Source organism: Crinia signifera, chromosome 4, assembly GCF_055691185.1.
Source record: "Crinia signifera chromosome 4, ASM5569118v1, whole genome shotgun sequence".
NCBI lineage: Eukaryota > Metazoa > Chordata > Amphibia > Anura > Myobatrachidae > Crinia > Crinia signifera.
This window is the reverse complement of record NC_139220.1, coordinates 121697154-121725063: the sequence shown is the minus strand read 5'-3', so window position 1 is coordinate 121725063 and position 27910 is coordinate 121697154. Positions and strand designations below refer to the sequence as shown.

General features: G+C 44.3%; 2 protein-coding genes across 4 annotated transcripts in view; one reads left to right on the top strand and one right to left on the bottom strand.

Moving 5' to 3' along the window:
• The window catches only part of LRRIQ1 (leucine rich repeats and IQ motif containing 1), a 139110-nt gene extending 138601 nt beyond the window's left edge, over positions 1-509 (bottom strand). The window contains exon 1 of the mRNA XM_083182344.1: positions 323-509. Within this exon, the coding sequence (XP_083038470.1) occupies positions 323-445 (123 nt within the window). The 5' untranslated portion in view covers positions 446-509. The remainder of the gene's footprint in view (positions 1-322) is intronic.
• On the top strand, positions 275-27391 carry TSPAN19 (tetraspanin 19). Of its 3 annotated transcripts, XR_014473417.1 has the most exons (10): positions 275-578; positions 4124-4219; positions 7832-7904; positions 10190-10326; positions 14661-14741; positions 15408-15518; positions 17064-17207; positions 22400-22483; positions 22583-22695; positions 26682-27391. XR_014473417.1 is itself a non-coding variant. In XM_083182345.1 (9 exons), exons 1-9 carry the CDS (start codon positions 444-446, stop codon positions 26754-26756), a joined length of 936 nt encoding a protein of 311 aa, XP_083038471.1. In that variant the 5' UTR covers positions 275-443; the 3' UTR covers positions 26757-27391. The 3 variants fall into 3 exon arrangements, 2 of the variants coding, with proteins under 2 accessions (XP_083038471.1, XP_083038472.1); XM_083182345.1 differs by lacking the exon at positions 22583-22695; XM_083182346.1 differs by lacking the exons at positions 14661-14741; positions 22583-22695.
• The last annotated feature ends 519 nt before the right edge of the window (positions 27392-27910 follow it).

The window sequence follows — 27910 nt, the reverse complement described above, 5'->3', positions numbered from 1 at the left end:
ATTAAGGGCATACAGCTTACGGAACTAGTATGTTCCCTACAGATATTCTCTGTAAACATAACTAACAACATAGTTCTGCTAAGCCGCAGCATAAATCAATATGTGTGTTACCAACTGGGTTGCAAAAATAAAAATACACTCTATACCGCAGGAAGGGGCGAGGGTGACAGCAGCCGGCAGCGAGCATAGGACAGGGCGGCAGTGACTGAGCGGAGACAGCAGAGGGCGCAGTTACCTGGCTCTCTGTTACCTAGCAACGGGAGAAACACAGACGCTTCCCAGCCTCCGCAACCCCCGTGCCCCGGGCCGTACCGTACCGTACCTCTGCTTCCTCGCTCCCCTTCACACTGTCGCTGTCCTCGTCGCTTTCCTCCGCCAGTGACCAGCTCCCCGTACTCTCTGACAAGGACAATCTGTGTGACTCTAACTCGGTCTCTTCCTCCATGTTTCCCAGCGGCCGGGACTCTAGTGCACAGGCGCTGGCAGCAGCAGGCGGAGGCGGAGACACGGGGAGGGGAGAGGCCGGGCGAGAGGCATGGGGTGGTGCTGCATCTCATCTCTCGTCTAATCTACCCCAGGTCATTTACATCTCTACTGTCCAGTCTGTTGCTATTCACTAACCAGGGGTTCCCAATCTTTTTCGAATCGCGACACCTAGAGTATCAGAATTTTTCCATGGCACCCTTAGTCCAAAATATATGTATATATAAAACTAAGTAGATTGTGTTTATGTGATTCTTAGGTTCAGTTATGTGGTAAAGGGCAGGATTTGCTTCTGATTATACACATATTTTATGATTGGCAGCCACCAGCACTGGTTTTGTCTATAAATAATTGATCATAAATAATTTGAATTGGTTCTTGACAACCAACCCGTGGCACCCCTGCAAGTGTCCCGAGGCACCCCAGGGAGCCAAGGCACACAGTTTGGGAACCACTGCACTAAGCAGATAAATGCCCTAAATCATTCTGCAGTTAAAAATGAAGGTTGGTTTATTTATTTATTTTTTTGGCTCCAGAAACACAGCCGGTATAGTCACTAGGTCAACAGTCAAAAGGTCGACATGCATTAGGATGACCATTGAAGGTCGACAGGTCTAAGGTCGACATATGATATTGACATGGCTTTAAGTCAACGAGGACATTAGGTCGACATAAGCAGTAGGTCGACATTGGGGAGGTCGCCAGTCAAAAAGTCTACGGATTTTTCACCTTTTTACCGACATGTGGCGACAGGAGGTATTTAATGCCCTACCATCTACTAGCATGGGTCTTCAAACTGTGGCCCTCCAGATGTTGTGGAACTACATGTCCCAGCATGACCTGACAGTTTTGGCATGCTCTCATAGGAAAAAATGTGGCAATGCATGTTGGAACATGTAGTTTCACAACATCTGGAGGGCCACAGTTTGAAGACCCATGTACTAGGGTGTTGAGGGAGAATAGAATAGTGTGCGCCTGAATCATGAAAAGCGCAGCACCCGATGCACATGATGCCACACACTGTAATGCCCATTACACATGAGGCCACACACCATAATGCCCATTACACATGACGCAGCACACCGTAATGCCCATTACACATTATACTACACAACGGAATGCCCACTACACATGATGCAACACACCGTAATGCCCATTATATATTATACCACACACTGTAATGCCTATTACACATGACGCAACATACCGTAATTCCCATTACACATTATACCACACAACGGAATACCCATTGCACTTGACGCAACACACCGTAATGCCCATTACATATTATACCACACACTGTAATGCCCATTACACATGAAGCAACACACCGTAATTCCCATTACACATGACGCGACACACTATAATACCATTTACACATGATGCCACACACCTTAATGCCCATTATACACTATGGCACACACCGTTACATAATATGCCATGTAAGTGCCACTTACCCACATGCTCATTGCTAGGACTTTATTTCACAATGCTAGGGACTTAATGCTTGATGTCAGGGACTTCATGCCCGATGCCAAGAGGGTTCCATTCTTGTTACCAAGGGGGATTACATGCTGGTTGCCAAGAGGGTTTCATGCTTGTTACTATGAGGTATTACATGCTCATTGCCAAGGGGGTTTATTCTCACTGTGACAGCCGCCAAAATGGAAGCGCCGCAGCCACCTGTCCACCCGGCTGTAGCTGATGGCACCCGGCGATAGGGATAGGGTGGGGAGATGATAGGCTGGGCTGGGGGTCAGGGTGCATAATATGCCTTGAGTAGCATGGCTGGGATCCCCTGATGATTTTTTTTCTCCCCTCCCTGCAGCAGAGATGGAGGTGATTCTGCAGCCATTCCCTGGAGCACACGGGAGACTGGCACCCAGTGATAGCGAAAGGTGGGGAGATGATAGGTTGGGCCGGGGGTCAGGGTACATTGTGCCCCCCGCTGTCATTTATTTATTTAAGCTCCGTCGCGGCTGCCCACCCACCGAGAGAATGGCAGTGAGGTGACAGTCAGGTGACAGACGGCTATTTGAAATCTAGCGCAGGAAGAATGTCAGCCAATCAGTGGTCTCGCAACCCAGCGTGAGATTTCAAATAGCCGCAACCCGCTGAAGACTGCCGGGCACGGGCAGTTCACCGATCTGCACTCTCTGCTCTGAAGACAGCTGGGCAGCACGAGCAGTTCACTGCTCTCTGCCGGCGGTCACCTGGCTGTCACCTCTCTGTGGGTGGGTGGGCGGGCGGCCCGCGACGGAGCTTAAATAAATGACAGCGGGGGCACAATGCACCCTGACCCCCGGCCCAGCCTGTCATCTCCCCACCTTTCCCTATCGCCGGGTGACTGCAGCTACACAGTCTTCGTGTGCTGCAGTGAATGGCCAAAAAAAGTTCAGTGCTCGAAGTGCCCGTATGTCATACCGTTGTATACCGGCCCCCTTTGGGCACTGCCCCTTATCCACCGTCCAATGTATACAGGTTGAGTATCCCATATCCGGATATCCCAAAAACGAACTATTCCGAAAACCACATTTTTTTTAAAAATATTTTGCATTTATTTTTCTTTTTTCGCCTTCACCTTTTTTTCATACTCACCTCATCCCCCGGTGTCCATCGGATTTGTCTTAAGCGGCATCCCCAGTCCCAAGGATGCATTGCATGGGTGTGCCGGTGACGTGTGCAATGCGTCCTTGGGACCAGGGATGCAACAGAAGACAAATCCAATGCTGCCATGGACACCGTGGACGTCGGAGGATCACCAAGGGTTCAGGTTAGTATGTAAAATAAAAAAATATTCCTGAGATCCAGAAAAATCCCTTATCCAAAATGCTTGTGGTTCCAAGCATTTTGGATAAGGGATACTTAACCTGTACCCCAATAACATCCCTACTACCCACAGTGCATATACCCCCTATCCATGGACGGAGGAGTCAGGACAGGGAAAGGGAGGAGTCAGGGCTGGGAAGAGGAGGAGTTGGGGGAGTGTCAAGATTATACAGTAAACCACCCCCTAGAAGAGAAGTCTAGATCCGCCCCTGGTGTGGGGGGGGGGGGGGGCGGGGTAGGTGGGGGTAAAGTTACAATGGTGGCCAATGGAAACAAGGAAGTTAGGGTAATACTTCAGTGGAATCTATTACTAATGTGTGGGTGAATGGTAAAGCCAATCTATTGCCAAAGTGGAGTTGAAGTGCAATGTTACTGTGGCAATATATAGACACTATGGCAGTGGGATGCTACATTGTAGACCTATACAATGCGGAGTGGTGGGATACAAGAGAATAAAGGCTACATGAGTGGGGGACCTGGATTGCAATTTGTCAAGTATCCCTTCATTGTTACGGTTGGTCCTGCCCTGGAGATGTGGCATGGAGCCTTCACTAAGCAATCACCTCTGTCCACACCTGTATTAAAATATCCAGCTTTCATAATTTTGTATTCAAAGAGGCTCTTTGGAAGAAATGTTTTGCACACAATGTAACCTCTTATTTTTTACTTGCTTGACTTGCCTTGAAATCTAATGAAACAAACAAAAGAGCACTTTTAATTACATGAAATCATACATTTAAATTAGTCAGTTTGACAGTGTTCATCTAAAGCTGTAATTATTGTCATTAAACATGCAAAATATGTTTTGCAGATGTCAGTATATCAAGAAGATAAAGGCAAAATGACACAAAAAGACAAAATCAAAGTTCTGAAATATGTTTTTATTATCGTCAATATTATATTACTGGTAAGATTTTCAAAGGTTCGAGTGCTCTTTTCTGAATATCACAATGGCCCTTATTCTGATCGGTGCGGAAATTCCTGCATGCGGACGGACCGCCGATGTTGATCGTCTGCGCATGTGCAGAGGTCACTCTGCGCATGTGCAGGCGATTTCGCCGCACGGATTCTTTATACGCCGCACAGGGGGCGTAGAGGGGCGTGAGGGGCTACTTAGCCTCATTACCCTATGCATACGCCCCCCGTTTCATGGGCGTTCCCATGCAAACGCGGGGCGTATGCATGGTAATGAGGCCGTGACGCGTGTGTACGGGGCGGGCATCTGACATCGCCGGATGTCAGCTGCCCGCCTCTATACATGATTTCACACGGACAAGTGTCCGTGTGGTCTTGTGTTGCGGGACCTGGTGGAGCGTGCGGCCCTGCATTCGATGTTCGGCGACCATCGAATGCAGGGGCTGCTCCCACCATGGAGGAGGCGTATCCCCGTCCAATTTCATGCGCATCGCCACATATCCGCATACGGACGGCAGGTGGCGATCCGTATGGAAGGCGGGGATTCGCCTGCACGGTTGCGGCCGCATATTCTGATCGGGCCGCACCGATCAGAATAAGGGCCAATGTTGGTATAATATACTGTATGAGCCAAATGCTTGACCAAACATTTATTTTAGTTATGACTGATTGTCAGTAAAGAAAATGTTTTTCCCTAAGGTGGTTTCTCGTTTCTACATCAATCACTATACAGTAATTCTGGCTCTGTCTCAAGATGAAGGTTTTGGATTTGGCATGAGCCTTGTGCATTTATGTTGATGGATAGGTGCCCATTTGGAAGACCGACAGTCTTCTTATATGATGCTGCAAAACAGGATGGATAACATCTACCAAATGTCAGGTGTATTTTTTGGAGTGAGTCCTGGTTCCTAACCTCTTAATGGCTCATTCTACCCTTACGAAGCAGGGGTCCTGGACAGCATGGCAGTTTGCTTCTGGTTCTCCATCATACTTTCTCTGATTTATATACAGTAGATTTAATGTTTTTGTTAATAGATACTAGTTATGTGTTCTATTGATGCTATGCATCCCTATCCCTTTGTGACTACTTAGGGAAATCCCCAAGATAGTAGTGTCCCCCAGCCAGGATGAAAGAACATACTAACCTTTAAATCCCTTTCTCTGAATCCAATTGGGGGACACTGCTAAAATTTAATTTGTTCAAGTCTACAAGGATCTCCACCAAAGAACATAGCTTGGTGAAGTCGAATGGTGAGATTGTAGAGTAGAGGAAGAACAATGGAATGTGCACTGGGTCAGGGGCAGATCTACACTGAAACTAGTGAAGCTTAAGCTTCATGGCCCCTAATTCCGTAGGGGCCCAGAAGCAACTTTATTTTGAAAGCGCTTTTTCAGCCAGTCAGTGGGCCACCCAGTCTTTTGAAATGTTTTTTTTTTCTTTTTTTTTTTTTAATTAGCCCACCAGCCCTCCTGCTGCCCATCACAGGCTCCGCTACACCGCCACCCATCCCGCTGACTACTGCTGCCACAGATCGCATGTGGTTAAGAATCACATGTGATGGCACATGCAATGCCATAGATATTATATGCAGCACATAATATCTGGCGACACGGGATGCGACCAGCAGGCAGGCGAATCACATTGGGTGACGCATGAGATAGCATGCGATCCATGCTATTTGTCGTGGCGATTTATCGAAATCACATGGATCGAATGCAATATCTCACATGTGTATGGGTACCATTACTTGTCTACAGTCTTTAAAGCTGGGTACACTCCTGAAGATTTATCTGTCCAATCTTTCTGGTGGAAATAAGAATCTGGTAATGTATGAGAGCAAATGACAATCAATCAGTTGCTTCCAAACACTGGAAAACAGACAATGGGTCTAATTCAGACCAGATCACACGGCTGTGAATTCACAGGCCAGTCGTCTATCGATAGACTGTTCATGCGTACGGCCGTAGTATGCATGCGCTAGGCAGCCCTGCAATAAAATACTCCTTTTATAATCGCTAGCCATTCACAAGGTGATTGACAGGAAGACGGTTTATATGGGTGATAACCAGTCGTTTTCTGGAAGTGTCGAGGACAACGCAGAGGTGCCCAGGCTATTTAGGGGAAGGCGTGTGACATCAGCTCCAGCCTTTATCAGCCTGTTTCTATCACAGCTGCCAAGTAAGTCCTGGGCTAAGCACACAGTGGAAAAATATGTCAATGGTGTGCATTTGGATTTGCAGCTATTCGCAAGCCTGCAATATTTTCACAAGCCATGCTAAGCACTTTGCAGGCATGCACGGGGCGAGATTTCACTCTGGCAGGGCGGTGTATTCCTGATCAATGAGCTTTATAAATTAGCAGCAGTGTGATCAGGTCTGAATCAGGCCCAATGGTCAGTCAGACAAATTGATTGAATCGGTTTGATTTAATAAATGTATGCCAACAGTCTTTTTTGTAGGATTTCCAATATTTGGGAGCAAATGGTCACTTACTTCCGTACATTACCAGATTTGTGCTCAGATTGGACAGCTAAATGTTTAGGTGTGTACCCAGTTTAAGTCTTTCTGTTTCACAGACATTCCCTTATCCACTTACATGGGGTAATTCAGACATGATTGCACGGTTGCGAAATCGCACAGAGGATGATTATCAATACAATGAGCATGCGTACGCCACTAGTACGCATGTGCATGGCCGTGCTGCAATGAAATCCTGCTAGCCATTCGCAAGGTGATTGACAGGATGTAGGCGTCTACTGGTGGAAACTGGATATTTAGAGGATGTGCTAAGAAAAACGCAGGTGTGCCTGGGAAAATCCTAGGAGTGTTTGGGAATGTGCAAGCGTGCTAAGGAAAACACTGGGAGTGTCTGGGAAAACGCTAGCATGCCTAAACATTTTAGGGGAGGGTGTGTGACGTAAGCTCCAGGCCGGATATGCCTTTTTCCATTGCACCGCTGAGTACTGTAAGTCTATGGCTACTCTGAGCTTGCCCCAGTGTAAATCAGTCGATGGTGAGCCTGTTATGATGGGTTTTGGACATATTTGCACGGCTGCAAATATATTTGTAGCTGTACACATCCATATGCACAGTGATCACATTAATTCACATGGCAGGATTTCACTCTAGTGGGGTGGCATCTACTTGACTGCTGGCCGCTGCGAATACACACCCGGTCTGAAAACCCGGCCTACCTTTTTCTTCTGGTTCCTCTCTGTTTCTCTAATTTGTCCCTTTAATGCATTTTTCGGTACTTGTGTAGTTTCACGGCGCCAACATGGCGCCGTGCTACTTCCGGGTTCTACGCTCGCCACAAACTATGTTAAAAAAAGTAACTTAACTCCATGCCAACATGGATAGTTCATACCCCCACTATCCATGTTGGCATGGAGTTGATTTTAAATAGCGTGGCGAGCGCAGCGAGCCACCGTGCCCGCAGCGTGGGCGAGCGAAGCGAGCCCCGCAAGGGGACTGGCGCCGTGAAACTACACAAGTACCCATTTTTCTTTCATATCACAATCATTAGCTCTGAACATTGTTTACACTGTGCTGTAGTATCTTTCCTAATATTTGTTTATGGCATGAATCATTTTTTTTTCTTCAGGTTTTAGGAATTTTAAATATGGGATTTGGCCTTTGGATCAAATATGATCAGAAAAATATGTTCAGCTTTTTTGGTAGGTTTGCGAAGATACATAAGATATAATGTAACCCAGTGGAAGAGATTTAATTACTATCCTATATACTGTAATAAAAGCTTAACTCTGCTACTTACCTGAATGGTATGTCAGTAGTAACTAGCCGGCGCCTGATGAAGCTCTGTTTGGCCTGCACATATACACCTTCAGCATAACCGGTATGGTAAGTAGTGGTTAAATAAAATACACATTATTGGACAATGACAGAAGGTATGCAAATGATACAGATAAGCAAATGAATTAAATAAAAAATCAACCAAATAATTCACCAAATGTGGCCTTAACCCTTTGGGGTATATTCAATGCCGGGGGCGAGCTGTGACCGCGAACAGGGCTGCCTGCTCACTGTCACAGTTCCCCCTGTCAGTATTCAATTGACCCCCCATACGCCTAATCCCCCTATCTCAGTTTTGGGAGGGAGGGCGAATCGGCACATGCGGCAGCAGGAGCAGCGGGACCCAGGGCTAAATGCAGCGGGCTCCCTGCATTAGCAGCGAGCCTTACTATGTGGGGTAATCCTCACTGTCCTGTGACAGCAAGGATTCCCCTGGAACGAAGCAGCTTACAGGCCATGCCCCCGTAGTTACGGGAAATGGGGGCGTGGCCTGCAGCAGTGGCATCCCTGTAAGGCCACACCCCCTATGGCATAGGCCATGTCCCTTTTCAGGTAGGCATGGTTATGCCATGTGATTGTCCCAATTTCTAACTTCAAAATGTTGGGAGGTATGTTATTTTAGACTGTCTGAACAGACCGACATCTGTTTATCACCACACTGACAATTACACCCTGAGAACACATCAATATGCCTAATACGGACACATTTACATATGTTGTTAAACCGTTTTGTACAGGCAGCGTCATACATCATTGCTGGCATACTGAAGCAAGGTCTCCAACAGGTGTGGATAATTAGGTCAGCAGTGACAGGGTCGACAGCCATGAGGGTTGACAGTGAAAAGTCAACACAGGAAAAATGTTGACATACACTAAGTTGACATGGACAAAAGGATCACACAGGTCGACATGGAAATGTTGAATACCTGAGAAGGTTGACATGAGTTTTTCATGTGTTTATATTGTCTGTGTCGTCATCTGTCCACATAGATCCCCACTTAGTGTAACATACACCCTTGCTTCGGGCATGGTGCCTACTAGCTCCCCTTTGCTTTACTCAGCACACAGTACTGTTCCCAATTGTAGTCCATGTAGATCATAAAGTATGAAGAAGTTATCTGAATAGAATTTTTTTTGAAAAACTAGATCGTCTCATGTGTTGACTATTGTCATGTTGACCTATTGCTTGTAGTGACCTGTCTGTGTTGGCCTAGTGCATGTCGACCTTTTGACCATGTTCAGCTGACGATCAGTGTCAACCTATTGACTGTAGTATATGTGGTGCAGGGTGTTGTAGAGGAGCAAACCAGAGACAGAAAAAGCTTTTTGGACGCACTATTAGGAAAGAACATTTTTGTGTGAGTGTATCTGTTAGTGGAACAGATACACTAACAGATACACTACCGTGTTTCCCCGATAATAAGACACTGTCTTATTTTTTTTTCAGTCCAAAAAACACCATAGGGCTTATTTTCCATGTAAGGCTTATTTTAGCCCCTCAGTCCTGCTTTTATCCACATCATGCCCCTCAATCACCTTATACTTTAAGCACAACTGCCGCTTTCCTTTCCTTCTGCATTTTTCAGCCACTCAGCCTTCCCGCCACCACCGCTTAGCCACTCCGCTCCTGCCGTGTACAGACGCTGCTCAGTCCTTGAGATGCGCAGTGATGTCACATGCGCAATGCATCCCTGGGACCACTGAAGCCTCTGCTGGCATAGCAGCAGCATACATTTCATGCAGGGTGGGGGGGGGGGGGGGGGGGGGGCAAGGGACAGGAAGTTTAGCGCAGGGACTGGGCAAAATGGGGATTTAGCTAGGGCTTATTTTGGGGGTAGGGCTTGTTTTGAACCGTTGTCCAGAAATAAGGGTAGGGCTTATTATTGGGGTAGGTCTTATTATCGGAGAAACAGGGTACTACAGAAAGCTTTTCCTGTCTTTGGTTTGCTCCTCTGCAAACCCCCCTCCCCCCAATATACTCACCTTTCATAGTATGTAAGGATATTCTTTAGAATGTCATTAGTAAACCCTGATATTGAAAGTCTGTACTTACATATACTTAATTTAGTGAAAATCTGATTTACTGTACATATATATATATACATATATATATATATATATATATATATATATGTACATATGGTTTTAGATCTGGAGCTCTACACATTCTATACATTTCCAATCATCTTTACATATGCTGTGATTCTTGTGGGAGCTGTCACATGTCTGGCATGCGTTTTTGGATTTCTGGGAGCTGTAAAGGAAGTGAGAATATTTCTATTATTGGTAAGTTGTAAGAACAACTCATTTCTTCTACTAATTATGTGCTCTGTTCTACCACCAATTCTACTGTATAGTATAATACCTGTGCTGTTAGGAAGCCATACTGATAATTGCTGTTAAACAGGGTTGCCTACCCTCCCGGAATGGCCGGGAGGGTCCCGAAAATCGTGTCACCCTCCCGGCCCCCCGGAAAGGTGGCCAACCCTCCCGTGTTCTGGGGAACCCCCGCTCCCCCCCTCTGATTGCGGCCCCCCCCCCCCCCTGACAGCGGCGTTTAAATTACCTTATGTCTGCTTTAGCCCCGCCCCCGTGGAGGGGGCGGGGCTAAAGCATCATAATTGCGTCTTTTAGCTCCGCCTCCTCCACGGAGATAGGCAAGCTAAGTAACTTTCATTCATGGGGGCGGGGCTTAATGATGTCACATTTAAGCCCCGCCCCCGAGCTCCTGCTGAAAGTCTCCTCTCCGGGAGAGCTTTTAAAAGTCGGCAACCCTGCTGTTAAAGGACAATAGATATACTGTATAGCTATTATGCTACTGACCATCAAGCCCTGAACTTGTGTAGCCTTTTTAAATACTGTTTTTTTTTTGGGGGGGGGGGGGGGGGGTTGTTTTTTTACTCCACTGCTAATTAGTTTAATGCAAGGAAAGACATTGTGTTAGAACAGACCCTAACAAAATGATATCATTGATGCTTTGATATTGTGCATTCCATGTTATATATAGATTTGGGGCACTCTAATAGGGCCTACACACATGCGATATTAAGGCATTTTCTAAGCGATTTTGCTTAGTTTGGCAAAGTCGCTTAGCAAATGCCCTCACATCGGTGTATGTGTGGGGGCTATATCGGCATCCGTGCGCGTCCCCGCGCGTCTTTATCGCTGGCCGAGATTGATGGACAGTGTCCATAAATCTCTGCATCGGCAGTGTTCTCCCACCGGAGAACACTGGCGCTGTCTGCTCGCTTAGCACACAGAGCTGACAGCTCGCTCTGTGTGTGGGCTGTCAGCTCTGTGTGCTAGGCGATAGCGGCGCAGCACAGCCCGACCTAGCATAGCTAGGTAGCCCTGCACACATCGCAATGTGTGTAGGGCCCATAAGTTGTTAATATTTGTACAGTATACACCATAATATGCTTATAGAATTTATGAATCTGTGCAAGTTATATAGTTAACTTAAGTGATGTTTCACTAGAGGGCAGTGTTGTAATTATTTTTTCATTTTAGGTTTTGGGGCTAGAAATGCCGTTCTCTCTATTGTTTTATATAGTACTTTTGTCAGGGGAAATCTGTGGAAAAGTTACTTCACAGAAAGTGTAGTGGACAAGTGGAATAGCCTCCCATCAGAGGTGATAAAGACTAAGGGCCTTATTCTGGTTGGAGCGGCCGGGCCGTACGCGTACGTCCCGGGGTTTTTTATGATCTGCGCATGCGTACATTCGCTAATGCACAGGCGCGAACACTCCACAACGCTTAGGGACGGGTCTCTACGTGCGAAAAAACCTATACGCGAGTGTACGGGCATTGGGGGCGGCATAGGGGCGTGATGAGGGGAGCGGCCGAAATAATGAGGGAAAATGGGCGTAAATATGGGCGTACACAGGGGTGTGCACCAAAAATGAGCGGTGCTACTACCGCACGATCGACTAAGGCACCGTTCATTTCGGACACAAAACAGGCGGCCGCCAACCGCCATCTCAAACCACCCCTACAGATACCGCATGCCAGCGTGTGCCTGGGTTTGCTAATTTACGCTGATTACTACCAAACACATACACCTGAATGTAATAACCAATGCTGCAGTCTATTAAGTCCAAACCATGATTTCACTACCTGCAAGCCACACACAGCACTCAAACACATTGGAAGCTTATCTTTCTATACTTCTCGACATTTAAAGGTTTGTTTAATTTAAGGTAAGAATCTTTTTAAGACCTGCTTATATATGCTAAGGTAGGTATTTGTTAAACAGTTATACACATTCACTACGTGCTTTCATAGACTTTACACAGTAGCATACTCAATCTACACAAGTCGACATGTGTCAACGTGTTCACTCTAATACAAACATAGGTTTTGTATTTATGATACAGTAACATAAACCACATCTAACACCTACAAAGGATGTTTCAGCAATGTTTTAAGCCCATGGGCACTATTTTGCCCATTAATTAATTCAATCAATTAATTAATTTTCATAATTATAGTTGAAAGGCAAGATTTGCAGGTCCATATATGTGAAGGGTATGCCAGCGTACACGGACGTACGCTCACTCTCACGAGCGGTGACATAAGCGGAGTTTTCTATTGAAAACAATAGGGACCCGTCCGTGCAAGCTGGCGTACGCTCAGATTTCCGCAAGAAGTCGGTGGGAAGACGGTCGAGAGACGTCCGTAAACGGTGGCGTACGCTCAGTTGTACGCCAGTTGTCGGAGTGTAAGGGCTGGCCCGTCCGTGTACGTTGGCGTACGCTCAATTGTACGCCACTCCCCTTTGCCATTATTTCTGGCCGTACGTATGCGCCTGAGTTGTGGGTGGACTTAACCCCAACGGCCGCGTACGGATAGCGTACGTTGTTTTGGAACGTACGCACGTTTGGCCGCTCCAACCAGAATAAGGCCCTAAAGGCCCATGCACACTTGGCGATTTTGAGCTGAAAGCAGCTCAGTTTCACTGTTTGAGCTGCTTTCAGCTCAAAAGCCGCCCCATGTATGCGGGGCAGCGGTGATCCCTGATGCACGCTCCAGCATCATCGCCGGTGGCCACCGTTCATCAGCTGGTATTACCAGCAGACTGAACAGCTTTTCATAGTGTCCTTCTATAGAAAGCCACTCACAGCAGCAAAGATCGTTGGCCAGGAGGAAAATCACTCAGTGTGTATGCACTGAGTGATTTTCAGGCCAGAGATATTAGCGATTATCGCACTGCATTTACAGTCAGTGTGCAAAATCGCCCAGTGTGTATGCACCTTTTGACAGCAGAACGATTTAAGCGACTGCACTGATTGCATTCCACTTCATCTGCTGCCTGAGGGGAACAACTGAATGCAATACTATATGTTCTTGTTTAGTAAAGGGGCATGCCTTCTTACATTAGGCCACACCACAGTGACTGCTGTACAACATTTAAGGCATCTTAGTAAATGCATACCTCCCAACTGTCCCGCTAAACGCAGGAACGTCCCGGTTTTTGGGGACGTTCCCAGGGCCCCTACCGCAGCCGGCAGTGTCCCGCTGCGGGGGGGGGGGGGAATTAGGAGTCCCCCAATCTGACAGAATAGACGCTGTGCACATGCGCACAGCATCTATTCGCGGCCGAAAACGGGAACCTGGAATTTGCTGAGACAAGCTGATTCTAACCCGGGTCCTTTTTTGTGTGAAAGGGTCCCCACCCCAGGTGGAAATTGCCTGGGGTTTGACTCTGATCATGACCAATGTTGAAGGCCCAGCTAGTTTGACCCTGGTGGACTCTTTTACCCAGAGAAAGGACCCAGGTTAAGCTGGCTTGCCCTGACAAATTTCTATATATAAATGCTTGCCTCTGCATTTTATTCTCTTGCATGAAAAGGGGTACTGAGCTGCGACTGGGTCAAACCCATGCTCCATAAGCTGGGAAAAACCAGGGACTAAGTCCAGGCTTCTGTCTGAAATTAATTTGATTAAATTCCACACAATAAAAAGAGTATGTTTTTGGCCACCATACATACAAGAACATCACAGTAACCATCAGACAATACAGAGAGCATGTCAATGAGCACCATAAAATGTAGAGAGCATCCAAAATACAGCACAGACCGTTCTTTACCGCCGCAGACAAATAGAAAATTAGTGATGGGAGGGTGGGGGAAAACTTCCCAAAAGAGGCAGATAACCTGACTTCCTGCCTACTCATAGTCTTACAACTGCTACATAGTTACATAGTAGGTGAGGCTGAATAAAGATTTGCGTCCATCTACAGTAGTTCAACCTATGTTTATAGTAGTTTATACCTTGTTGTATAGTATGTTCCTCCCCTGTCCCTGGTTGGCTATTCCTTCACTCATCAGATCACCTTAGCAACCATGCTACTTAAAGTGACAGCATCTCAGAACCCTTCCGTGGTTTATGTCACCTCTTTGCTTAATCAGCCTTCGGTTTACTTTCTAGCAGTGTTATTTTAATTGGACCCAAAATCAGGATGTGAGCACTAGTACTTGTTACACTTTTAGGGGGGACTATGCTTTTCTATGGAATAATTTTATTCTATTGCATTCCACTTCAGGTAAGTACTGGGAACTGTATTTAAAATATTTGTTATAAAATATTTTAAAATCATTATAAATATTTCACTTTTCCAGTTTGCTGGATTGTTGGGTTTGGTTTTTACAAGTGAAGTTATAATTCATCTCCCAATTCTGGTGTTTTGCCACAAAGGACTGGTAAGTATATCAGCATTACATTTAACAGTAACAAAATCACTGTGATTGGCTATAAGAAAACAAGTGCATTTGCCATTTTTCCTTGGTTTGAATCTTTAGCCTGCTACTAATAATTCATATTTCTGCATAGTGCCATGTAACCACAAGGTTACGATACAGTGCCACACAAAAGATTGACAAATAAAATGGAGGACCTGGGATTATGAGTAAGAATCTGTAGATGGGTAGGGAACTGGCTGCGTAATAGAAAGCAGAGAGTGGTTGTGAACAGTGCATCAAATATGGTACCAGTACTAAGTGGAGTGCCACAGGGTTCGGTTCTAGGGCCCACTTTATTTAATATATTTATTAACGATATCGGGCTGGGATTACTCAGCAATGTTTCCATCTTTGCTGATGACACAAAACTGAGTAGAGTTATTATATGTCTCCGCGCTTCAGAATGATCTTAATGAACTAGATGAGTGGGCAAAAAAGTGGAAGATGAGGTTCAATGTGGACAAATGCAAGGTCATGCACCTTGGGAGACATAACCAGTGTGCTATTTATAACCTAAGCAGGGAGGCATTGGGTAATTCAGTACTTGAAAAGGATCTAGGAGTCCAAATAGATAACAAACACAAAGGGGATTGCTGCCATTCTCATGTATTTTTTTTCCATTTACAGATTTTAAAAATTTTCTTTGAAAAAATTCACGAAGTTATTTCTCAATATGCTACACAAAGTTTTGTTGGAAATGAGCAGAAAATGATCATTCTAGATACCATACAGCAAAATGTGAGTTTCATCATGCACAATGTAGATAAAGAGGAATTTACAGCATAAAATAATCAATGAAACCACTGTCTGTAGGTGTTGCTCAAGTACAGAATAAAGAGACAATCATATATCTGTATTTATATTCTACACTTAATAAATAAACTTTAGAGATCACTGCCATGTCATACCTCATTAAAACACACAAATTTAGCTCAAAATAAGTTCTGCCAAAACTCATTGCCCAACTGACGGTTGTTTTTTATATAGAGAGAAGCTGAGGGGAGCGCAGGGAGGCAGTTGTGTGTGTATTGCTGGAGAACTGCATGTAGGTGGCGCTACAGCACACAGCTTCTCGCAGGGCCTGATTAAAGGTTCCAGGTGCCTTAGGCTAATACACATGTAGCTCCCATTGTAATGCTGCTTAACACACTTGTATGGGTGCACCATTGAAGAGGCATCAGGGTCATTAGGTCGACTTGGGTAAGGTCGACAGGGTCATTAGGTCGACCTGGGTAAGGTCGACAGTGAAAACAAATTTTTTTTTTACCCTTATCTCGTAGTGGATGGTAGGGCATGAAATACCGGCTGTCGGCACATGTTGTGTCGACATGGACACCGAAACATACCACCACGTTCCCTCGCATGGCTCGCTGCGCTCGCCATGCTTCGGGCACGGTGCCTCGCTATGTGACGACACATGTCGTGCCTATATGGACACATAAATGTATCACCGCGTTCGCTCGCCATGCTTCGGGCACGGTGCCTCGCTACGCTTGCCACACTATTTTAATCTCCCACCACTCCCTAGTGGATGGTAGGGCATTAAATACCGCCTGTTGGCACATGTCGGGTCAAAAAAACAGTAAAATAAACCCCATGTCGACCTAATGACCCTGTCAACCTAACCCATGTCGACCCAATGACCCTGTCGATCTTACCCATGTCGACCTAATGACCCTGTCGACCTAACACATGTCGACCTTACTGAATGTCGACCTAAATCCACGTCGACCTAAACTCATGTCGACCGAAACTCATGTCGACCTAGTGGTGTTGACCTAATGCTTGTCGACCAACTTGTTGGTGACCCAATAACCGTATCCCACCTATCTAGGCGCCTAGATAGGTGTATCTCATAGGAGACATTTATTGTTATACTGTATGTTGTATTGTCTTTATCCCATGTGTGTCTTCAGTATACCGGTATTAGCTATATTAAATGAATTTTGGGCTAATTATAACTCTTAATTTATGGTGTATTTGTTTTAGAAAACTTAATTCAATTATAAACAATCAATCTCTCAAAAAAAAAATACTGTTTGAAATATACAGTCTATCAGGTGTATTATTTTACACCATTATAACAATTCAGAAAAATTATTATTTTTATATTATGATAATTTATGCTATTTTAGAGAACATATACGAATGCGCTAAGAAGTACTGCCCCCACTCATTTGCATTAAGTAAATTTACCCCTTAGCATCTAGCTATACTGTAATTCAAGTCAACTTGCTTCAAAATGTTATGTAGTGATTATAATTACTTGATCTTATTTTTTAGTGGAAATGCTGTGGCGTTCAGAACTACACTGACTGGATAAAAGACAAATCCCTGGGTGAACCATATTATCTGCCATGTTCTTGCATTAACCCATTTGTGTATGACAAGTTCTGTAACACTAGCCACCCGGGAATTTTTCAGAGTGTGGGTATATTTTTATTTTTTACATTTTCCTTTTTCCTTAATTTCTGAAGTACAGTAGTAAATGTTATACTGTAGGTTACTATTGAAAATTATGTTATGGTGAATTGAGTTTTGCAGATTGAATAGCCATGGCCATCTAAAAAAGAGAGAATAATTGTAATTGCACTCACTAAGCAGATATCCCATAATATGGTTGCAAGCATTGGTTATCTTATTTGGGTAGATTTAGTGGTTGTTATAGCGGTGCCGCCTGTTTCTGAAGAAGAATATTGATGCGACCATAGACACCTATGCTTAATCACACAAATATCTCCATTTATCGTGCTACTCAGCTGCACCAAAACACTAATCCTAAAGTACACAGTCCACTAATTCTGAACTGGGATGCAAAATTGGGGAAAAATTAGCAAACTTGAATAAAACTTCCCAAGGCAGAGTGGTGGACCAAATCTGGATTGTTCCAGCCTGTGACTATGATGGCACCAAGGAAAGGCCATAATAAGTTTCCCAGGACATCCAGAACAGTGAGGCTTGAGAAGGAAGACATTGGTACCAGAGAGGTAGAGGCACAGTAGATGCAGCCATTCTGTATGATGATTAGAAGATGCATAGTGCAGAGAGGAGCCACTTTCCAGGAGAACATTTCAAGCATGCTAAATGTGTGTCTGCCAGTTGCTGGGAAACTGCTAGATTAACCTGATCTGAGGAGGATAAAAAAGAGGTGACTGACAAGATGTGATATTTGTTTCAAAAATACCATTCTGTGAATGATCCGCAGTCATCCCTAGGAATAACATTGCCATCAGAAGCAAGCAGAACATGCAAGTACAGCAACTACCCTGTAACCAATCTCCAGGACAATGAGGCATGAAGAAATGGGCATGAGAGAGGTCCACTGTGGATATATAGAGTGGGATCACAGAAGTTGAGGTTAGTCTAGAACAGGCCTGGCCAACCTGTGGTGAAACTATTCATCCCAGCATGCCTTGCCACAGTTTTAGCACTCATCGCAAAACTATGGAAAGGCTTGTAGTTTCACAACAACTGGGGAACCTGCAGATGTGTTGAAGACCATAGGGATTGCTAAATTGAGGGCAGAGAGTGAGCGGCAAGGCATTGATTGACTGCAGTTAGATTCTCCAGTGCCTCCACAGGGACCACACATAAGATCTAACAATAATTCTAGAAATACTATATGATGAAAAATGGATCCTCCAGGATCGATTTACAAGATTGCCCAGTGAATCGTTAATGGAAGATGTGCTTTTCATCACATTGTATGGACATACAAGGTAGTGCCTGCCAGCAGACCCTCAGGACACCACTTTAACCCTGAAGGAAGAAACAAGAATTGAAATTGAAAGCAGCAGCCTATAGCCTCATACACAATAAGCAATATTTTAAACATCAACTATATCATCAACCACTGCAAGTACGGAGACAGGATGATGTAAATAAACAATATCGTTAAAGATATCATTCAGTGTGTATGCACTATATTGTTACCCGGGAGTTCTGGGGAAATCGGTCTACTGTATGTACCTGTACTAAGGTAATAAACGGTCATATGCCTTTTAATGACGCCATCTGCCTAACACTGCTCAGAGTCAGGCAGAGGAACAGACAGCTGCTGCCTCTGTTTAAATGTATTTTTTTCTTTCAAACTCTTTAACAACTGATATTCTGGAATGCGGCTTGCTCTCAGCACAGCAGACATCACTGACATTATGAAGATGAGTAAGAGATGGGTATATCAGAGTCAGCACAAGTGCAGCAGCTGGGATGGATTATCAACAGGGAGTGTTCTTCGGCACTCCTAGAAACAGATAATTGCAAAAAAGAGGTGTTCAAACCCTTCACCAGTGCGTAACTTATAAATATTTACTCCCTGTTAGTAGTGTTGGGAGGTCTTGGGGTATTTCACAGTTCATGGCAAATTTTAAACAGCCTGTAACATGGCAGTTAAGGTGCATACATGGTGTATGGCAGTTAAGTTGCAAGTATAGTCAGAAAACTGAGGGAGAGACAAGTACATTTACAGAGGAGAAAGTCCTCACAGAACTCTCAAAACTGAAAGTGGATAAATCAATGGGGCCAGATGGGATATAAGGATACTAAAAGAGCTTAAAGGGGAGCTGGTAAAACCAATAACAGAATTATTCAACCAGTCACTAGCTACTGGAGTAACCCCAGAGGACTGGAAAACAGAAAATGTAGTCCCACTGCACAAAAGTGGAAGCAAGGAAGAGGTAAGCAACTATCGACCAGTGAGCCTTACATCAGTAGTAGGGAAATTGATGGAAACACTCTTAAAACAAAGAGTTGTAGAACATCTCAAAACCAGCAATTTACAGGATCCAAAACAGCATGGGTTTACTGGGGGAAGATCATGTCAAACAAATCTTATTGACTTTTTTGACTGGGTGTCTAAAGTAATAGATCAAGGTGGGGCTGTAGATGTAGCTTATCTAGACTTTAGTAAAGCTTTTGACACTGTTCCACATCGCAGACTGTTAAATAAACTTGAAAGCTTGGGATTGGATTTAAAGATAGTTGAATGGATAAGAGCGTGGTTGCAGGACAGAAAACAGAGAGTTGTAGTAAACGGAGTACTGTCAAAGGAGGGAAAGGTTACAAGTGGAGTACCCCAAGGATCTGTACTTGGACCGGTGCTTTTTAATATCTTTATTGGTGATATTGCAAATGGAATTGAGGGTAAAATGTCCCTTTTTGCAGATGACACAAAGGTATGCAACAGGGTAGACACACCAGGAGGGGTAAAACAAATGATTGAGGATCTAGGTAGATTAGAGAAATGGTCAAGAGAATGGCAACTACAGTTTAATGCCAAAAAATGCAAAATCATGCACTTGGGTCTCAGAAATCCAAAGACTCAATAAAGTATAAATGGCACTATAATGGAAACTACTGAGGAAGAAAGGGATCTAGGTGTCACTATTTCAGGGGACTTAAAAGCAGGTAGGCAATATAACAAAGCAATGAAGAAGGCAAGTCAGATGCTTGGTTGCATAGGGAGAGGTATCAGCAGTAGAAAGAAAGAAGTAATAATGCCACTGTATAGGTCATTGGTATGACCTCACCTAGAGTATTGTGTTCAGTTCTGGAGGCCATATCTCCAGAAGGATATAAATACATTAGAGACTGTACAAAGAAGGGCAACTAAAATGGTGCATGGCCTACCTCACAAAATGTACCAGGAAAGACTAAAAGATCTTAATATGTATACTTTAGAGCAGAGAAGGGAAAGGGGGGACATGATAGAAACTTTCAAATATATCAAGGGTTTTAACAAGGTACAGGTGGGAGACATTCTTCACAGGAAGAGGAGTAACAGAACACGAGGACATGCACTGAAACTAGAGGGAGGAAGATTCAGGGGAAATGTGAGGAAGAATTACTTCACAGAAAGAGTAGTAGATAAGTGGAATAGCCAACCATCAGAGGTGGTAGACGCAAATACAGTAGTACAATTTAAACATGCTTGGGATAAGCATATTGATATCCTTACATAAAAATAAGGATCAAATATGGTTTGAGGTAACATGTTTAAAAAAAGGGGCAGACTAGATGGGCCAAGTGGTTCTTATCTGCCGTCAAAGTATGTTTCTATGTTAACTGCCATGTTACAAGCTGTGTTTAAAAATTGCCATGAACTGTGAAATACCCCAAGACCTCCCAACACTACAAACAGGAAGTAAATATTTATAAGGTGCGTGAAGGGTTTGAACACCTCTTTTTTGCAATCACTGACATTATATAAGGCAGCAGTGGCGTAAATTTGTCCCAGTTGCCTGGAGGCAAGATAAATATTGGTGCCCCTCCCCCACCCATACAAACACAGCACATTGAGTCCTGTTGGAGAAAATGCGCTATTTGATTAAAACTTATTTATTTACCATATAAATGTATGTATGCATGTTATGTATAATATGTTTAAAATAAAGAGAGTGTGACATCTATGGTCCTGCTAGTTGGGGGAGTCAACCACAGAAGTGCAGAAGTGATATCGACAGCTTTTAATGAGCTGATTCAAACTCACAGGGGAGGAGAGGTGCACCCTTGGGAGCTGGAGCCCAGAGGCAGATGACTCCATTACCTCCCAGTGTTATGCCTCTGTAAGGCAGCTGCTATATTATCTGATATTGTATCTACCAACTGTACTTTCATTTAGAATTTGGACCATCTAATGGTCATATATACAGTAGATCATATTGCTTACAAGGTGAGCAAAACTCCACCAGTGTCTCACCTTATATTGTAGCCAGTAACCCCTCACTATACATAAGGTGTACCAGACTTGGAACAACCTGGCAATAGTTACACTGCATGTTGTCTGTTTTATAGTCCTGCATTGCCTGTTATTCCAGATTCCCCTGCTTTTATAATTTTTTTATATGGAACTTTTTAGCATGACTTATAAATTAATTACATATGTTGTGTCTGTGTGTGTGTTTGTATAGGAGAGGGGCTATCTAAAATCTGGGCAGTAGAGGACAGGCAGGAAGCAGCTAGACCCTCAATATTAAGAACTAAACAACAGCATTCCAGAATTGCATCAGAAATAGGATATATCTCAGCAATACTTTTCTTGGTGGCATCTTCATCAGCAATTTTCCCATGTAAATGTGGGTGAACAAGACATTGGAAATTGAATATCCTGAATTCTGTGTCCACTGAGGAAACTGTTGGGGTACTGCATGGGTCTTCAACCTGTGGCCCTCCAGATGTTGTGAAACTACATGTTCCAACATGCATTGCCACATTTTTTTCCTATAAGAGCATGCCAAAGCTGTCAGGGCATGCTGGGATATGTAGTTTCACAACATCTGGAGGGCCATAGGTTGAAGACCTGTGAGGTAGAGTTTACTCTAGGTGAGCTGATACATGATGGAATTGCATTGTTAAGGTCGTACATATGTTCTAGTATATACTGTAGGTTATAGTTACTGTTTTTACATATTTTATCATTGTGTGATGTGAAAATAAAAGGTATAATTGTACATTTCTTGTAGTGTCTTTACAGTGTGATCTGCATCTCACAGCATACTGGAGTAATGTGTTTGCTATAAACAGTCATCTTTGCACACATAAACCCAGTAATAATAACTATATTGAACTTGGAATTTAACCCAATAATATCATTGATTTTTTTTTTTATGTTATTTCCACAGGGCTGCCAAGATGCAATTATACAGTGGTACAAAAACAATATTGTAACTATGAGTGGCTTAATGGTACTTCTCTTGATAACTGAGGTAGGTCAGTGCGTCAGGGTACACCTAAAAGTAACATTACAAACTACTAATTAGAAGAAATTGTCAGTATGCTGGGATATTTGTTTATTGTGTTTGCAGTAAAGCCCCACACACAGTAGCTGAAGATGGTGCAGCCGATATAGTTCAACCATATCGGCTGCAGATGGCCAATATTGTTCATACACACAGAACAGGAAGATCACCCGGACCTGGTAAATATGCAAGTCGCTTGGTTATATTGCATACTTGCAAGACATCAATCATTGTTAACGCCATGTGTGAGCCAGCATCATTAAGGATACTGAGTGCACAGACTAGATGATATTGTGAACAATATAACTCAGAAGCCCCTTTCTGAGTGATTTTGTTCACAATATCGCCTACTAGTGTGTATGCGGCTTAAAACATACGCATGTTTGGTACAGATGGAGCCGCTCTCATCAGAGACCGCCAACCGCCATCCGCTGCTGTCCGGCGATTGGGGCGCACACATGTCGAGACGCTTGTGCACCCCCATTCTCACCAATGGACACACGAGTGTGTGAGATGCTCACGCATCCACATCTGCCGGATCGCCATCTGCCAGATACCTGCGGATGGCGCACCGATGGCAACACAGAGAATGGTCAAATCTGTATAGGTATTATTATTTACAGATTAGTACAAATTGTTCCCAGTGATGTACCTGAAAAATCAGGAATGCAAAAATATAAACATTCCTAAAGGGAATCACCAACCATTCCATAAATGATTTGACAAATGTTACAATTATTTGTAGTGTTGTACATCATTTTGACTATTTTATTTCCTGCCTTATGGCTAGAATGTAGCATTGAAACTTTTTAGCTGTATTATTAGCTGTGTTTCAAAATATAGCATTAGCATACAAGCTGTGGATCTCCTGCCATACCTACTTCAAATGACAGGTGGCAGTGCATTACCAACAACTTCAATACACAGCATTACCAGCTACCAATGACAGAGAGCAATGCACCATGAACTCTGGAAACTTCACATACAGTATCTTTCACTGCAATTAGCACTTTTTTGAAGGTCAAGTCTCTAAGGACTGAGACCCTATTATATACAGCAGGGGTGGGGAACCTTTTTTGTGTCAAGGGCCGTTTGTATGGGGAAAAAATCCTTCGGGGGCCATATGTAAAAATTTATCTTACAAATTGTCCTGCTGCAGCCATCCCATGCTCCGGTGGCTGCTGCTGAATAGGACTGACAGTCTCCGGCTGCTGTTGATTAAGAGCAATCTCGTTAGAACTACTAACCTCTCGTGAGAATTCTCCTGTACTTGACTCCCAGCAGAGCTGCCGGATGGGTGGGCGGGCCACTCAGACCGGCTACAGGGGCCGCATAAGGCCCCCGGGCCTGAGGTTCCCCACCCCTGATATACAGTATGCAGTCTCAATAAGGCCCACCACATCTACCATACATTGCACAATCACACGTAGATTTATTTTTTTCTCTGCTGATTCTTCAAAAGTCATATTATGTAGCCTGTTTATCTACATTGCATGTACACATAATTACGTAATTACACATATTACTCTGTATGCCAAGCTGTACAATTTCCCATGCCAAGTTACATTGGGCTATATCTGTGAGTGACCTTCATCTGTGTACCCCTTTCACATCACTATGCCTGGCTGCGACCCGGGTCCGGTGCTTTCACATTATGCTCGGGTCACCCATACAGAGGGCGACCTGTGTTTACCCCTTCTTATACTGTAACTCAGGTCGACTTGCGTGATTGATTGACCCGGGTTATAAGCTTTGGTGTTTTCATATGTGTGGCACTGGGGGCATACCTAGCACTGTGAGGGGCATATCTGGCACTCGGGCATAAAGTTTTGTCATGTAGCCACTCCCCCTTGTGTCATATGACCACGCCCATTTTTCGGTGCGCAGCACAGTACCACTAAGACATTTTTTCTACTTGCACCACTGATTGTAATATGAATAGGATACACTACCCTACTACTCTTGGAGCATATCATTCACACTGGGCTTCTCATGCCATATGGAATTTATTTCCATGGTGTATTCAAACACATCTTTATGGATGCAACATACTGTACATGGGAATGTGCGACAAGCCAGTCATGAATATTTGAGGTATATTAAGAGGGAGATATCTTTGGATTACTGAGAACTAAAGATACAGATGGAGCGCCTCCCAGCCAGCCTGAGAATTTACCAGATCCCCTGAGCTGACTCAGGCTGGTGTTCAGGAGCTACATCTGACGTGGATGCGCGAGCGTCTCACATGCTCGCACGTCCCGTCAGCACGGTTCTATCGACAGTAGCAGCTCAAATGATCACTGCTCCATCTGTACTGAGAAATGTACGGAGTGAATCCTGTTTCAAAGAAGATCATTGGATTCTACCACAGTGACGTTGAAGGGTCACAAGGAATCCATCACCTAACTCAGTGGTTCCCAACCTGGGGTACTAGTACCCCTGGGGGTACTCTGCAGACCAGTTGGGGGTACTTGAAAATTATATTGGTAATGGCGTACGAGGAAAAGGTCTTTTGATGGCTGAAGAAGGCCCATTGCCATGGAGACAAACCATGTTGTGTCATATGCCTGACCAGCAATCCACTGGGAGCTTCCCTCAGACATCAGCAGTCACCTGCCCAGCACTGACAAAGGTGGAGGAAGCAGCGGCATTAAACCTACCGGTGTTAGCGAGATAATACCAGTGTCTAGACACAGAAGGGCATGATTCCTTGCTGTATACTACTCCTCCGCTCCTCCTTAATATAAGGACATGCATAAGGATCCGCATACCGCTAAGTACTGTCCATATTTCAAAATGAGAGGAGGGGGTACTTATCAATGAAAAGCCTAATCAAGGGGTACGGGAGAGCCAAAGGTTGGGAACCACTGACCCCCAACTGATTATTGCAAATCTTCCAGTACCCGGTGCCAGGGCCGGTGCAAGCCTCCCCCCTCCTCCGCCCCAGGCAAATCCACCACCCGCTGCTGAGGAGATTTCAGCGGGCAGCGCACAATACTGCACCACAGGGTGGGGGTACGGGCGACACTGCGGCGTGCGCCCGCAACCCCCGTGTCCAGGGGGGAGAGAGGGAAGCTACGCTACCTTTCTCCCCTGCTCCCAGTCCCCGCTGCAGGGGAGATTTCAGCGGACGGCGGGTGGGGGGGGGGGGTGGACGATACTGCACCACAGGGTGGGGGTGTGGGCGACACTGCGGCATGCGCCCGCAACCACCGTGTCCAGGGGGGGAGAGGGAAGCAACGCTTCCTTTCTTACCTGCTCCCAGTCCCCGCGGCGCATCCTGGTTTCTATGGCACGGTACCTCTATGGTACCTCTCCTCCTCGGCGGCTCAGTACCGCCCTCCAGTGGCCCTGCCCCGTGCTCTGGAAGAGCTGCGGTTCCGAGGGCTGCTCATGTATTAAGCAGACTGATGTTTATGCACCTGTTTTGCTTTTCACCAAACTGTTTAGACTGCATTTTGCCCAACAACACTATAGTATTTGAAAAGGAAGAGGCACAGTAAGGTATTAACTACTGACTGTATGTGGTTATCTGCTACAATGCCAGCTACATATAACAAGTGTCAGTGCTCAAGCAACACTGACAATTGCTCATTGCTCTCTGCCCTGTCTATGTTGGAGCTTTCAAAAAATGGGCATGGCCTAGTAGAGGGGCTTGATCTCACAGATGGACATGGTCTTGTTTTACTTGGCTCCCTTTCTTTCATTGTGTTCTCTACATCCCACAAAGCCTCACGCCCCTCTTTTGTCTCTCAAGTCCACCCAAGTGTCTCTCTGGCCTCAGCCCCAGCAACACAAACTTATGCAATATCAAGGTGCTGTTCACTCCAGATATTCTTCTGATACCTTGGCTCTTTCTATGTAACGTCCTCTCGTCTCTTGTTGCCACCAGCATTTCCTGTAGGAACCTGCAGAGTACATAAATCAGCAGTAGACATGCACAGAATGTCATTTGATTCATTAGGGAGATTGAGTGATGTATAAAAGTTAAGCAGCATTTGGAGACTAGCTTTTACTTAGAATAGTCTGATTTTAAGTAAAATTCAACATTTTACTAATTGATATACATAGATGCATGTTTACTAAAAAATCTAATTAGTGTTACAATTTACTAGAACTATTGCTACAATTTGCACATCTAAGCCATGAGTATCCTCTCTTTTAGGTTTTGCAGATTGTCCTGTCCATAATCCTTATGAAGAAAATTCACCAGTTAAATAAAGTTTGTCAGGAACCCTAAAAGTGCTATCTGGATTCCTCTGTGTGGAAGGATGCACCTTGGCTGAAACTGTTTCTAATGTACACTGAACATATGTTTTTATTGAAACCCTTTATAAAAGTATTTAGGTCACATATGAAATGAACAAGTACTGTATCTTAGTGAGTATCTAGGCCTGATATGAAAGGCATATGATACTTGCACCATAGTGGATATCTACAGTAGGTCTGACATGAAAAGCATGAGACTTGTACCTTAGTAGCATCATTTAAGGACTAGTCGACTTCATCAATTGTCATACACAGGAGTGAAGACTATTTATGAACTACTTATATGGAAGATGTGGGGCACACTGCAAGAAGACTTTTACTGCTTGTAACATGGACTCTCCTATTCACAAAGCTACAACTACAGAGAGGAGGACTTTCTTTCCTTGCTGCCAGTTTACAGCTAAACGTTCCCAAACTGCTCTGATTAGAGGTGAATGCAATATCATTGGAACAAGCGGTCCTGCTGATTGCCCTCATTCTTCCACTGGTAACTTAATGTTTATATATCCCTTATGTTCATTGCTACATTGAACTTTTGGTTATATTTAATGATGCTTTAACATGCATAGTGTCCTGCTTTATTACAGTATGTGTTGTTTTTTTTCATGGTTTTACAGTTTGTGCTATTTATAAAAATTAAATAGATTTTTAAATAAAGTTTCACGTACTAATACCTTTATAGAAGAGTCTGAAATAATCATTATGTGCTTTTTATATTCTTATTTTCTGTACACTAGCAAACGCACATTTAGTATATTGATTTCCGCTCCAGCTTTTTGCAATGCGAATAATATATGTATAATCAGGTAACAGGGAATGATGTACAGTTATGTGCAAATTGTCCATATTTGTAGTACCAGGAACTAAATGCGTATATTTTCACTAGGGATGAGCGGCTTCAGATCTCCGAAACCCTTCCCCCCCCCCCCCCCAGGTAACAGGGAATGATGTACAGTTATGTGCAAATTGTCCATATTTGTAGTACCAGGAACTAAATGCGTATATTTTCACTAGGGATGAGCGGCTTCAGATCTCCGAAACCCTTCCCCCCCCCCCCCAGGTAACAGGGAATGATGTACAGTTATGTGCAAATTGTCCATATTTGTAGTACCAGGAACTAAATGC